The 15620-nt window shown below is 36.3% G+C and overlaps 1 protein-coding gene across 1 annotated transcript in view; it reads right to left on the bottom strand.

Moving 5' to 3' along the window:
* Positions 1 to 15620, bottom strand: part of LOC136027394 (delta(3,5)-Delta(2,4)-dienoyl-CoA isomerase, mitochondrial-like) — a 47630-nt gene that overhangs the window by 598 nt on the left and 31412 nt on the right. The window contains exon 6 of the mRNA XM_065704605.1: positions 9974 to 10100. Within this exon, the coding sequence (XP_065560677.1) occupies positions 9974 to 10100 (127 nt within the window). The remainder of the gene's footprint in view (positions 1 to 9973; positions 10101 to 15620) is intronic.

Below are 15620 nucleotides of genomic sequence, written 5' to 3'. Positions count from 1 at the left end.
ATCATTTACTATCTTCATTTAGAGAATTAACAAAACAACGGATTACTATAAAAAAAGAAACAAAAGAAGATAAAGGGTTTATCGTAAGAGAACTCGATAAGAGATGTTACCGAACCGGTAACGAATCGGTAAGAGACACTTAAGAAACTTCGCAGATTTAATATAATTAATCTTAAAAGAAATACCAAAAAAATGGAATACGATAAACAAGAAAAAGAAAAACGTATAGCACATGAACAAAACATACAATACTACAATAGCAACATTAAACAATGCACACAAAAACGTAATCAACACAAGGAGGTAAGGAATGAGGAAGAAAAATTAGGACAGAGCGTAACACCTTAAGACCTTAAGCTCTACGACGCTTTATAAATCATCTCTTGTCGTTTTTTCTGGGAGAGTATGAGCTTCTTCCCCAATTAATCTGCCTCTGCCTTGATGTTGATGGTGTGCTCTTAGTTGCAGTGTTAAGCGCAACAAATACTCCTTCAGCTTCAATTGCTTTGGCAACTGGAAGATTGATAGCATTTGGATTAGTTGCCTCAAGCAGAATATTCGGTTTGGCCAGTTCCTTGCCTAACTCCAAGAGTTATCGATTAAGTACCGCTTACGATGAATCCGTTCTCAAATTTCGTTAATACTTATTCTGTTCTTTTTATTTACGAAAAAATGAGTTTATTTATATTTAGTAAAGCTGTTTATGATATCCCTTTGGCTTTGCTTAACCACCTCGATAAGATGATTTATAAAGCGTCGTAGAGCTTAAGGTCTTAAGGTGTTACGCTTTGTCCTAATTTTTTCTTCCTCGTTCCTTACCTCGTTCCAAGCGTCGTAGAGCTTAAGGTCTTAAGGTGTTACGCTTTGTCCTAATGTTTTCTGTCTCGTTCCTTACCTCCTTGTGTTGATTACGTTTTTGTGTGCATTGTTTAATGTTGCTATTGTAATATTGTATGTTTTGTTCATGTGCTATACGTTTCCTTTCTTTGTTTTCATACGTCATGCATAGCCAGTATGGTCTCAGAACGTATTTACGTCAAGCTTACGGGGAGCATTTGACCAATATTGTTTTGGATTTTTTAAATTGTGTTAAAAAATACGCCAATCTTATTTGTCAATTCAATTTCTTAGAAACTTGCAAAAGAAATCGAATTCTTCCTCCTTCTTTACGTTACAATTTACACTTAGGTACACAATCTGAAGGCTTATTTGGCCAGAAAATGGGTTTCAAAACTCTAACACATATTTTAAAAGACCATAGATTCAAAAGATATGTCCTTAGTAATAAAACATCTAATTCCAAATTTTTATTACATCAGACTTTATCCGTTCCGGATTTTCTCCAAATTTTAAATATCTCACAAAGGTCTTTCCGACACGTTTTTAATCTAGCGAAAACTCGCTTATCAGAAAAAAAAAATTCAAAACTCGAATTTCAACATTTTCAACAAACACAGATTTTCCTTCCTAGATTTTATCCTGGCTCTCCTTTGGAAAATATATCCTCAAAGGTTTTCACACCCAAGGAGCTATGTACTCTATCAAAAGGACCTAAATTTGCAATGGCTCAGACACACGTAAATATATCAGAAATTATTACGAGTGTGGAGTCCGGTATTTTTAGCTCTCATGGTGAAGTTGAAAATCCAGACCTACTAAGAGGAGAAATAGTAAAGAGTATTCTTGATTATAAGCCGTCATTGTCGCTTACAACTCAATCAAAGGAAGAAATTAAAATCCTCCAAAATTTGAAAAAAGATAAAAATACAGTAATTACAAGAGCGGACAAAGGAAACACAGTTGTGATTATGGATTCTGCAGATTATCAAACTAAAATAAATACCCTTTAATTGGATAAAAATACTTATAAAGAAATAAAAACTGATCCCACAGATAAATACACCAAGCAGTTGAGAAAAGAAATAGAAATTTTAAAAAACAATAGACTAATCACCCTCAAATGTACAGAAAGTTTACCCAAACGGTTGTTCAGTCCCAAAATTTTATGGTCTACCCAAAATTCATAAGAAGGATACTCCGTTACGTCCTATTGTAGCATGTTATAGCTCTCCAGCTACAGGTGTAGGAAAATTCTTAGCTACAATTTTCAAGTCTCTTCTAACAACACAGAAATCTTATATAAAAAATTCCATAGATATTGTTGAGAAGCTGAAAAATCATAGCATAACAGAAAAAAACTATCTTATCTAGTTTTGATGCAATTTCCATGTACACTTCATGCGATGTCCACAAATGTGAACAGGCCTTACAAAGAAAATAGGAGGAAAATTCTGCTTGGTCAGATTATAAAACCTTGGAAATTACACAATAGTGACGCTTGTTCGTCTTTGCAGCAAGTTCTCTTTGTATTTTATGTTCTGAGAAACAATTTTCCTTCAGATTAAGGGCCTAGCCATAGGCACTCTTTTGTCTCCTTTTTTGGCAAATTTTTACGTGGATTTCATAGAGGAATCTGCTTTGAATCGTTTCCCTTAAAACACTCTCTCTGGTTTCGCTTCGTTGATGATATTTTTGCTGTTTGGGAACATGGTCAGGACTCTCTAAACGATTTTTTGGCACATTTGAATTCTTTTGATTCGATTCTCCAATTTACAATAGAACTGGAAGATTCAGGAAAGCTCCCTTTCTTGGATGTTTTAATTATAAAAAATATTCCTAGCCTTGATTTTTCTATATATAGAAAGCCGATCCATAACGATCGGTATCTACATTTCTCGTCAAATCACCCTCCTTGTGTAAAAAGAGTGGTAGTAATTTCTTTAGTCGACAGGGTTCTAAAAATATGTTCAAGTAATCATGTAAAATCCGAGTTAGATTATGTTAAAGATATTCTATTCTGCAATGGCTACCCAATCAACCTCATTGAAAATATAATAGATAGACGATTAAAAAAGATAAAACAGGAAAATAGGGAGCCCGTCCCCCTTGATTCAGTTACACTGGCAATTGAGAAAAAAACTTTCACTACATTACCATACGTCTCGAAACTCAGCGACAAACTTGGAAAAATTTAAAAAAAAACATAATCTCTCTGTTTCTTTCAAAACTGAACAAAAAGTTGAAGATTTTTTCAACTCGGGAAAGGATAAAACGGACCCTATACTAGGTAGTGGTGTCTACAGAGTCCCGTGTTCATGTGGAAAATTTTACATTGGAAGGACCCATCAACAACCAGGGGAACGATTCCGTGAAAATAAAATTTCAATAGATAAGTCCCTGAGATCGGAAAATAAAAATGACAACTTTGATTCAGCTCTGGCCCAGCATATATACGAAAATCCTGACCATTTAGTTCTTTTTGAAGAGGCAACTTTAATATCTACCGTAAATGGCCTACCGCAATCTTTTAAAGAGGCAATTGAGATAAAAAAAACCATATAAATAAAAATTTGGCTATAAATAGAGACACGGGAGATATTTCCTTAAGCCCAATTTATAATAATTTAATAATAAAAGACTCTATGAATATTTTCGCCCAGTCAAATTTAAGACAACCTGTCCGCATATCTAATGGAAACCGAAATTGTAGACAGGCAAAATCTATTGCAAGGCAAAGGATACATATTCAATCTAATTGGTAACTTCTCTTTCATTGATTTCAAGTTGGTTTTTGTTGTTTGATTCAGTGTCTTTTTTCCTCTCGTGCAGTTCACTTAAAAAGGTTAGATTTTGCTGTTGTTTCTTCTTTGTTTCTTTTTTTCCTCTTTCTTTTTTTTTGAGCACTGAGGACGACTTGGCGGAGGTCTTTGTCGAAATATTTGCTTGTTTTTCATATTTTGCTACTGGCTGATAAAATCCTCGTTTTTTACCTATTTGTTTTTTCTCTTTTCATTTATTGTTTTCTTTTCTTTCATATGTTATATATATATATATATACTGAAAACGAGATGACTTTATACATATGTATGTGTATATATATATGTATATATATATATATATATATATATATATATATATATATATATTATATATAAGTGATAATTATGTGATTGTTATATTACATGATGTATTATATTGTTATGATCAAATGAGTGTTTATACAATATGTTGTAAAAATTATTCATTCTGATTAACAAACATAAAAAAAGGAAAAAGATCCTCCTGAGCCATTGCTGGCGCATAGGGCGTCGAATCGACGTTAGAGACATAATAGACTTAAAAACATATAACCATAGAACATATAACAAATCGACGTTACAAAAAAATATACTTACAAGATAATATATGTTGTCTATAAACATAGACAACATAACAATGATAAGTCTATAAAATGTTACGCAAATGTCCATACAATAATATACAGAAATTATACAGAAAAAAATGCTCATGGCACTTTTTTAATTGAAATGTATCTCCAGACTCTCAAATAACACATTTTGAACAATCTTGCAGAAGCCATAGAAGATAAACAACAAACAAAATCAAAGGTGCTTAGAAAATTCCAGCTTGGTAAACAATGTTGACGAGATAGACTAAGGGTTAAGAAACTTAACATATTGAAGCAATGAACCATTAACTCTTGTCGATCTTCTTTCTTATTAAATAATAAATATCTAGATTTTTTAACTGAAAGTAAGGAGAAGCATTAAGACTTAAAACTAACAGAATTATATGAGGGGGACTGTCTGTTCCTCAACCCTCGCTCTATACTAAAATATCTAGATATACTAGTCTTTATCTAGAAAATTTTCTAGATAATTCTAGACATAAATATACTAGAACTCTATGCTAAAGTCTAAGAATTCTTTAAAAATACATACCCTTCAAAATCAACAGCCCTTGTGTTTGACTAGTCTTTCTTACAGAATCAGGAAAAAAAAGTAAAACTTCAGCGTAAAATGTGAGGGTTGAGGAAGAGGCAGCCCCTTTTATGCATAGAATAGTTTCTATTTATTTTAAGTTTTAACATTGCTCTTTATATTTAGTTGATAAAACTTGTCGTTTTACTTAATTCCTGACTGTTTTTCAAACCATGTCAGAAAATCTCCTTCCTTCCCCGCCATGTAAATTTTCCCCGGAAACATTCCTCCCCACTCTAATTATTTTTTGAAAACCTCCCTCTCCACCTTAGAAAATTCCCCCTCCTCAAAAATTATATTTCCCAATTACAAATACTATATGTAAACAATGGACTAAGCGCATAACTTACAGCCCTTTTCCCAGGGACAATGGAGGGTTATGTCATAACTAGAGGCATAGTTATCGGACCTTTTAACTATGCTAAATCAAATGGCTATCTTAAAATTTTTGCTGAATGTCTTTGGGGTAAAATGCACTTGGGAGGGGACGGGGCTAGTTACCCTCCATCCTTTTTGGTCGCTTAAAAAGGGCACTAGAACTTTTTATTTCCATTTGAATGATCTCTTTCCCAATCTTATAAGATCACTGGTAAAATAAGATCACATCTTGGAGAAAAAAAACAAAAAACAAACAAACAAATAAACACGCATCCGTTATCTTTTCTGACAAAAACAATTTACAAAAGTGCACATTTTTGTAGATAGGAACTTGAAACCCCTACAGTGTTTTTTTTTTATATACTTAATCTGACAGAGTTATTTTCGACCCTTTTTCAAAAATCAGGCGAATTTTCACAGTGTTGACACAACCCCCAAGAGTCTGAGGGCAAGGGTTGTAATTTATACCTTCATTCCCCAAAACACATCCGACCAAATTTTTAAAGAACTATTTTATGCAACATTGTTGAAAGGTACAGTAATTATGTATTTGGGGATGTCAGCCTCCCCACAGTCTTCAGGTTAAGGGCTATAAGTTCTTGTTTTACATATAGTACACGTTATTGCGAAAGATATGCATGTTCGAACTTTATTTTCCTAGAAAACGAAGGGAATTCAGGTGATCCTTTCAGAGAATGCTGAGGGGAGTGTTGAGCTAAATCAAAACACGTTATGTGTACACGGATTGTCGAAAGGACCTAACCCGTGAATGACTAGGTATATTAATTTGGAACTCTGGAAACGATAAAGGAAGCGATCAAAAAGGAAATATCTGTATGCAAACACTATTGCTACAATTACCACTACTACTACTACTACTACCCCCTTCTACATTTAAAATAATGAGAGAACAAGAGCTAAGAGCTCATATGGCACTTGTGACGAGGTCGGAAGAGCCAAGAGCTCATATGGTATGAGCTCTAGCAAAATTCTAAGAATCAATTGCTTTAAAAGGAGAGTCAGAGGCTTAATGCCGGTCGGGATTTAAAATAAGAGCTCTAAGTCACGAGATCCTTCTAAATATCAAAATTTATTAAGATCCAATCACCGATTTGTAAGTTAAAAATACCTCAATTTTTCTAATTTTCCTCTCCCTTCAGCCCCCCAGATGGTCGAATTGGGGAAAACAACTTTATCAAGTCAATTTGTGCAGCTCCCTGACCCGCCTACCAATTTTCATCGTCCTAGCGCGTCCGGAAGCACCAAACTCGCCAAAGCACTGAACCCCACCTCCTAACACCCCCAAAGAGAGCGGATCCCAGTTACGTCAATCACGTATCTACGACATCTATAAGCGTTTTCCCAGATTTCCGGTTTCCCCCTCTATATCCCCCCCCATGTCAACAGATCTGGTCAGGATTTGAAATAAGAGCTCTGAGACATGAGTTTCTTCTAAATATCAAATTTCATTAAGATCCTATCACCCGTTCTTAAGTTAAAAATACCGCAATTTTTCTAATTTTTCCAAATTAACAACCCCCAGCTCCCCCAAAGAGAACGGATCCGTACTAATTATATCAAATCTCGTATCTATAACTTGTGCTTATTCTTACCATCAAGTTTCATCCCAATCTCTTCACTCTAGGCGTTTTCTAAGATTTTGGGTTTCCAAGATATCTGTTTCCCCCCTCCAACCCTCTATGTCCCTGGATCCGATTCAAATTGAAAATAGAGCGTCTGAGACATAAGATTCTTCTATATGTCAAGTTTCATTAGGATCCGATCACCCATTCGTAAGGTACCTTGATTTTCACGTTTCCCGAGAATTACGGTTTCCCACTCCAACCCTCTTCAATGTCACCGGATCTGGTCGGGATTTATTATGAGAGTTCTAAAGCACAAGATCCTTCTAGATATCAAATTTCATTAAGATCTGATCATCCGTTTATAAGTTACAAATACCTAATTTTTTCTAATTTGTCTGAATTGCCCCCCCCCCCCCCAACTCCACTAAAGAGAGCAGATACGGTCCGGTTATGTCAGTCACCTATCTTGAACTTGTGCTTATTCTTTCCACCAAGTTTCATCCTGATCCCTCCGCTTTAAGTGTTTTCCAAGATTTCCGGTCCCCCCCAATCCCTAATGACACTGGATCCGGTTGGGATTCAAAATATGAGATCTGAGTTTCGAGGTCCTTCTAAATATGAAACTTCAATAAGATACGATCACTCTTACGTAAGTTAAAAATACCTCATGTTTTTAATTTTTCAGAATTAACCCTCCTTCCCCAACTCCCCCGAAGAGAGCGGATCAGTTCCAGTTATAATAATCACGTACCTAGGACTTATGATTATTTTTGATCAAATTTCATCCCGATCCCTCCACTCTAAGCGTTTTCTAAGATTTTAGGTTCCCTCCAACTCCCCCCAATGTCACCAGATCCGGTCGGGATTTAAAATAAGAGATCTGAGACACAATATCCTTCCAAACATCAAATTTCATTAAGATCCGACCACTCATTCGTAAATTAAAAATACCTCATTTTTTCTAATGTTTCAGAATTAGCCCCCCCCCCCCCCCAACTCCCACAAAGAGAACAGATCCGTTCCTGTTATGTCAATCACCTATGCTGATTTTTTCACCAATTTTCATCCCGATCCCTACACTCTAAGAGTTTTCCAAGATTTTAGGTCCCCCATCAATTCCCCCAAGGTCACCGGATCCAGTCGGGATTTAAAATAAGAGCTCTGAGACACGATATCCTTCCAAACTTCAAATTTCATTAAGATCCAATAACTCCTTCGTAAGTTAAAGATACCTCATTTTTCTAATTTTTCTGAATTACCACCCCCTCCCCCAAACTCCCCAAAACAGAGCAGATCCATTCAAGTTATGTCAATTACGTATCTAGGACTTCTGCTTATTTTTCCCACCAGGTTTCATTCCGACCCCTCCACTCTAAGCGTTTTCCAAGATTATAGGTCCCCCCACTCTCCACCCCCCCCCCAATGTCACCGGATCTGGTCGGGATTTAAAATAAGAGCTCTGAGACACGATATCCTTCCAAACATCAAATATCATTAAGATCCCATCCCCTGTTCGTAAGTTAAAAATATTTAATTTTTTCTATTTTTTCCGAATTAACGGGTCCTGGCCGAGTGGGTTGGTGCGCTGGATTCGGGATCCCTTGTCTGAGAGGACGTGGGTTCGAATCCCAGTGTACCCCATTCTTCAGTTTGGGACGGGGGTCAGTGGCGTGACTCTGTAAGCTTAGCCAGAGTCGACCCAGCTCCAAATGAGTACCTGGAGAAATCTGGGGAAGGTAAACAGGAAGGGTGTCCGAAAGCACAGGATGGCTGGCCCCCAACCCCCCATTGCAATTTCTGGCTGAAGGGCCAAGAAACGGAGAACAGCACCGCCGGTACGGACTGTAAAAGTCTAATGCCGTATCCTTTACCTTTTATTTTACCACTCCCCCCAAATGGTCAAATCGGGAAAAAGACTATTTCTAATTTAATCTGGTCCAGTCCCTGATACGCCTCCCAAATTTCATCGTCCTAGGTTACCTGGAACTGCCTAAAGTAGCAAAACCGGGACAGACAGACAGACCGACAGAATTTGCGATCGCTATATGTCACTTGGTTAATACCAAGTGCCATAAAAATTGGACTGAACTAAAAGACGCTATATGCATGCACACTGTCAAAAGAGCATATATCAAGAATTGCTTAGGTTATTAAGATGTAACTTTCAGAGAACGCTAAAAGGGGAAAATCATCACCATCACAGGGTAAAATCTTCTATCACTTCTACAATTATTACTACAGCTACTGCTTCAACTTCTACTTCTATTGCAACTGCTTGTAAAGGCAGTACGTTAATACTGCTGCGGCTACTAGTACTACCACTATTATTGCTAATTAATTAAAAAAAAATTCTACAAAGCAATGTTTTCAAATAAAAGTAAAGAGCTTCATTAAGTCAAAATTGAGCAGAAATAAATTCAAATAATTTTCCAAGCGTAAAGCTACCACAAATCACCATCAATAAATAAATGATCAAAACGAACAGAAATTACCATAAACTGCCGAGTCAACCTAAAAACGAGTAAAAATTAACATGAGTAGGGCTGACAACCCTCATGCCTTCCCAAGACCAGAACATATTTAGCACATACTGATAAATAAATACATTTCAAATGTTTTCACTTTTATATAAATATCAGTATATGTGTATTAAACTGACAATCCGCGGCCATTTTGTTTTGTTGATGTAAAGGAGTAAATATATAAAACATGAAATAAACACACATGCAGAAAGCTGGGTGGTATTGAAGATGGGGGATATTCATTTTTTGACCCCCCTCCCCCAAAAAAAAAGCTTTTCGAACCTAAGTTCTACAAATTTTATATAAATTCTAGTAGAATAGAATAAATTTTATTTAAATAAAATAGGTAGTAAAAATACCCACACACGACTTCACCTCACCGTGGTTCAGTAATTTGATAGTTTTGTGAAATTTTATTTGATTATTAAAGAACTTAAACTTGAACTACAAAGAAGTTATACTAAGCATAACTTCTAAGTATTATTATAAATAAATCCGTCAAGAAAATCTCTTCATACTAATTCATGTATCTGGGTTTCTTTTCTTTTTCTTTTTAAAAATTAATAGTTTTGTTCTGATTTCGTTCGGAACTTTCAGACCTCTTGGAATAAGGCCGATATTAAATTAGTAGCAACAAAAACTATTGAAATTATATGTGAAGACTTACCATAAATTGCAGACTTTCTTCAATAGTGTGGTTCCGAGAATAGTTCATGTGGATTTTTGTGCCTTGAACAGCCACGGGTGATTTAGAAGCAATCAGCTTGGCAACGTCTAAGGCATATTGAATCATGCTGAAAAATCAATAATTAGGAACAGCACAATTCAAATGATAAAAGTACACAATCTACACGTTTATAATAGTATTGTAACCATCACGAATAAGTACTTTACAAGTTCATCGCCTTCCAAGTTCTTAGCCTCGTAGCTGGAAGACACGTATTTAGGAAACTAAATCCTATTTTAAAGCCTAGCTCAGTTTTGTAGGCATATAATAGAAGAAAAAGGTTAATAAATTGCGTTGAAGTGGGAAAGGGTATTTCTTTTATTTATTTGTTATTATTGTTCTTTTATAATAGCTAGAAACTGTACCCAGTGTCTTTGAGAAAGAAACCATTCCATGGCACCATGTTTACATTCTTTCGCATTTAATATTACCATACAATTTTGGTGGCTTCGTGGTTTGAAAATTTGGCTGAAGTCTAGTTAAACGAAAAACGTTTAGACAAAAACTGTTTTTTTTAATTCTTTACTGAAAAAAATTGTTCCACTCAGTACCCTCCACTCTCCAGCACTCCATTCTCCACTCAAACTACTCCTGTGCGCAAGTCTAATGCAAGACATGAGGCTCTCCTAATTATACTCTTGCTCCCGAAACTAATTTGGCATTACTTTAGAGAATATAGAATATGGCTAGTACCAGCTTTAGCATCACCTAAGAGCGGCTTCCATTTTCAAATAAATTTTGATGCAGCATCAAAAGAGTAAGGGTAAATTGCAGGAAAAAAAACTATAAACGTCATCTAGCCTCCGGCGACACTTGGGAATTTTTTCAAGCTTTCTTATTGTTTTTCTACCAGGTACTGCAATCATACACTTATTACTACTCTAGTTTTACAAATTACATTCATTAAATTAATTATTCTTCTTATTAAACTGAAAAATGCCAAGTTTCACCAAACACTAGATAGTATTTAATTTTTTTACCTACATTAGCGCCCGTTTTCAATCTTAAAAGTTATCCATACTCTTTGGTGGCATCTGTGAGTTGATTCTGCATGGACATCCATTTCCTTCTTTTTGAGCAGCTTTCTTCATATAACAAGGCAAATACTTAGTGAGACGGCTCTTGTCCCTGTTCAGTCTTTTCCTTTAGTCTGTTCACCTAAAACAGCTGTTCCGCCACTGCAGATAAATCTTCAGCCATTTCCCTGGAGGGATCATTTCATCAAACTATATATTTATCCCTTTAAGTCAAGGTTCAACGCATACGTAAGACCTAGCAATAACAAACTGCGTAAAGGTTTAGTGGGATGCCCGACACTTTTGATGTACCTGGAAACACCATAATATAAATGAAGAATAAAAGTGTTTATTTTGTTCCTCTTAATGGACACAACCTCTGCATTTAATTAGCAATTCAGGATGAAGCATCAAAAATAAATTAGGCTTTCAAATACATTGGAAAAGAAAAGCTGACACTCCTACTAAGGAACTCTAAACATAACAACACTCCAAACACCAAACCACAGAAAATCAATGAAAATCCTACCATTTAAATATTTCGACTGATATATTGCACTGTTTATATGTTAACAAAAAACTTTTCCCGTAAATGAAATTTTTCAGAGAAAAGTAAGGAGCAAGATTAAACATAGGACGAGTTGAAATAAAGTCGGAAAGTAATTCAAGCGTGAAACAAACATAAATGACTATCAATAAATAAATGAAACCCCAAACGAATAGAAATTACAATAAAACAATCAAGTTTAACTTGAAACAAAGTTCCGCTCTGTCTTTACTTCAACTCGTCTTACGTTTAATATTGCTCTTTATATTTCTTGAAAAACTTCTTCTGTAGGACAATTTTTAATATTAATTTATCTTCGTTTTTCATTAAAACTTTTTTGTTGTTGGTTAATAAAAGGAATATTTGAGATTTTTTTTTTTACTTTTTCTCCCTAAAATCAAGATTTTGGCTTGCTATTTATCTATTCGAGCGAATTCGGTAAAAAAAAAAAGAAGAAAAAAAAAGAAAATAGTTAGACCTTGGAACTTTGGATTGACGGGTAAGTGGAATATTATTCAAAAAAATGAATTTACAGTCTCCATGGTTTTCTACATGGTTGATTCTGACCACTATCACAGCCCCCTGCGCATGTTTTATATGTTTCAATGTAATTCCCTTAAGCGTTCCCGAGATATCCCAGAAAAACTCTTTTGACAAACTTGAATGTACATAGCACCTTATGATTCAATTCAGCATCTCACACAAAATGCCATCAATGTTTTAACTTAATACACTTAGTCATTGCTGAGATATTGCAGTTGCGTTCTTTCGACCATCTGGATACACATAGTGTCTTTTGATTCGGAGCAACGGCACAATCAACACGCCCTCAAGGTTTGTACAGAATACCAATAGACATTCCTAAGATCTTGCAGATATGCTCTTTTAGAACCAGAACGCACATGGTCTTGTGATTTAATTCGACATCCCTCTCAACATGCCCTGGAATTTCCACTTAATAGACTTAGCCGTTCCTTATATATCCCAGATACGCCCATTGAAAACCTTGCCACACGTATTGCATTTCATTTAGATAAAAAATTGCAATAACATGCCTTGAAAGTTCCAAATACCCTTAGCTGTTCATGGGATAATGCAGAGATCTAGTTTTGAAAATCTGGGTGCACACAGTATGTTTTGATTAATATTACATCCCTTTTAAGTTTCCCTCAAAGTTCTATTTATTATCTTATTCTGTTACTGAGATATTGCATCAATGTCATTTTAACAGCCTAAATACACTTAAACTCTTTTGATTTAGTTTAATACTTGTAGTAGCTACAGTAGTAGTAGCAGCAGTACCTGTAGTCATATCGGTAGAAGTAGCAGAAGCGGTCAAAGTCACAGTCACAAGAAGTAGTTTTAAGCAGTTGCATTCGCAGTGATTCTCACAGCCCCAAGCATTTGCAGTTGCAAGTACTCGTAGTTGCTAATGGTCGTAGTCGCAGCTACAAGTAGTCGGAAATGCAAGAAGTTGCAGATGCAATCACAATTAGTCGAATCTCCAACTATTTGCAGTCACAAGCACGAATAGCGGCAGTCGCAAGTAGTCACAGTCATAGGCAGTTGGAGTCACACTTAGTCACAGTCGCAATTAGTTGCAGCTGTGTGAAATCGCAGTCAAAAGCAGTCACATTCACAAGTAGTCAGAGCCTTGGTCGTAAGTATTCGCAGTCATGGTCACAAGTGGTCACATTCGCAGTCTCAAATACAGAGTGTCGAAGGTTGTCACGATTACTATTAGTCAGTAATTCATAGTGACAGTTGCAGTCGCAAGTATTAAAGTTAGTATTACAAGTTGGTCACAGCTAAAAGTAGTTGGAAAATGCAAGAAGTTGCAGATGCAATCACAATTAGTCGAATTACCAACTAATTACGGTCACAAGCGCGAATAGCCGTAGTCACAAGTAGTCATAGTCATAGGCAGTTAAAGTCACACGTAGTCAGAGTCGTAATTAGTTACAGTTGTGTGAAATCGCAATCAAAAGTAGTCACATTTGCAAGTAGTCAGAGCCTTGGTCGTAAGTATTCGCAGTCATGGTCACAAGTGGTCACATTCGCAGTCTCAAGTAAAGAGTGTCGCAAGTTGTCACGATCGCAATTAATCACAGTCATCCATAGCGACAGTTGCAGTCGCAAGAATTCACACTCGTAAGCAGTCACATTTGTTGTAATAGTAGTCAAAAATTGCCCTTAACCACTGAAAGGGTAGACTATTCAACATAAGTGTTATGGTAGTAAATGCTCCAGCCCGTGATGCTGCCCAAGACTAGATAGATGCATTCCACATTGAGCTGGAGTATACATGAAAAGTTCTCTAAGACAGGATTGCCTCATAGTAGCAGGAGACTGGAAGGGCCTAGTTGGCTCAACTGACCAGCCACTGACGTGATCGGCCAATACAAACATGGAATACGATTCTAAAATGGCATAAACACCGTCCAACTTGCTCGAAACCATAAGTGAGCAAGCCCTCTGCTTCAACACAAGGCTTGGCAATGCATCACCTGACGATCTAACGATGATGTTACTGCGGCCCAGATAGATTATATCCTAATGAGGAGAAAATGGTCAAGCTCTGTTTAAGATGCCCGTAGTGGATCCAGAGCAAGCAGAGATAATACCCTCTTTGGAACAGATTCTTCTACTTGTTAACATGAGAAAGAAGGTAGTACCAATGAGAAGGCTGAGCATCGCCAATATGGTACTGAGCATGAGCAATATGGTGGCAGTTTAAAAATCTCCAGTACTGAAATTGATGCTGATATGCTTAGCTACTCCCGCCCTTTTAAACAGAGCTGAATATCCAAGAAATCCATAGAGTTGATTTAAGAGAGACGCACTTCTAGCCACATTGGCAAGCAGTTGAAAGCTGAACTGAGAAAGTACATTAAACAAAGTGTAAGAAATGATTGCACCCGCTACTGGGAAGAGACCGCCTACAAAGTAGAAAACATAGCGAGAAACCACGGTTCTAGAAGCAAATGTTTAATTCTTAAAGGAGCTAATGGTAAGAAGTTGCCTGGCCGAGTAAAGATAATCAAGGTAAGACCACAACCGGTCGTGCTCAAAAATTTGAGCGATGGAAAATACGCTTAAGCGAACTTCTAAATCTCACTGTAAACATGACTATAGAATCAGATAACAGGCTACCCTCTGTCTCAAAGGAGCTGTACGGTATAAACATGTTTTCGCCAGAACTTGATGAAATCATCAGTGTCATCCGAAGTCTCAGACGGCACAAGTTTCCGGGTGACGACGGTATTCCGTCAGACATTTACAAAAATTTCTTCTGCCTGATTGAAACCAGCTTCTGCCGTTATTTACAGAAATTAACTTTAAAAAATTTTTCTCGCTATAATTTTTCCAAAGAAAAGCAATTACAATTAAAAATCGAGTCAAACTCAAAAGGAGCCGAAACTAAGATGGGCAGGGCTGACGCCTCCATGCATTTTGAAGACCAGAACATAATCTGAAATTCACTAAAACAAATTGTATATTAAACGTTTTCACCTTTTTTTTAACTTTGTTAAATCACCAATTATTAAGATTTTAAGGAATAAATATCAGTATATTTGTATTTAACTTTGAATCTACATCCATTTGTTGTTGTGACATTCAGAGACATTCACCTCGAAATAAATATTATTTCCAGTAAAGTCCAAATATCATAGGTAGAACTATTGCGCTGCCTATGACATGGAAAACCAGGAATTTCTCAAAGAAATGGATAATTTTAGTCATCCTCCCCGTTCACAAAAAGTCGAAAAGACAGCATACGAATTATAGAGGGATGTTTCTCATTGACATCGTAGCCAAATTATTTACTACCATTTTACTACATAGATTCCAAACTGGGAGAGATGGGCGAATAGGGGAAATTAGCCTGGATTCCGGTCTGGCAGAGGAGACTCGAAACAGTTTTTTGTCCTCCGCCAGACCATGCAACAATGCGCAAGGTACATCCTCCCCCCTTATCAATATATTTATAGACTACGCTGTCTTTGATTCACTTGAGCGAGAA

Source organism: Artemia franciscana, chromosome 1 (assembly GCF_032884065.1).
Source record: "Artemia franciscana chromosome 1, ASM3288406v1, whole genome shotgun sequence".
NCBI lineage: Eukaryota > Metazoa > Arthropoda > Branchiopoda > Anostraca > Artemiidae > Artemia > Artemia franciscana.
This window is presented reverse-complemented; position numbering and strand designations above follow the sequence as displayed.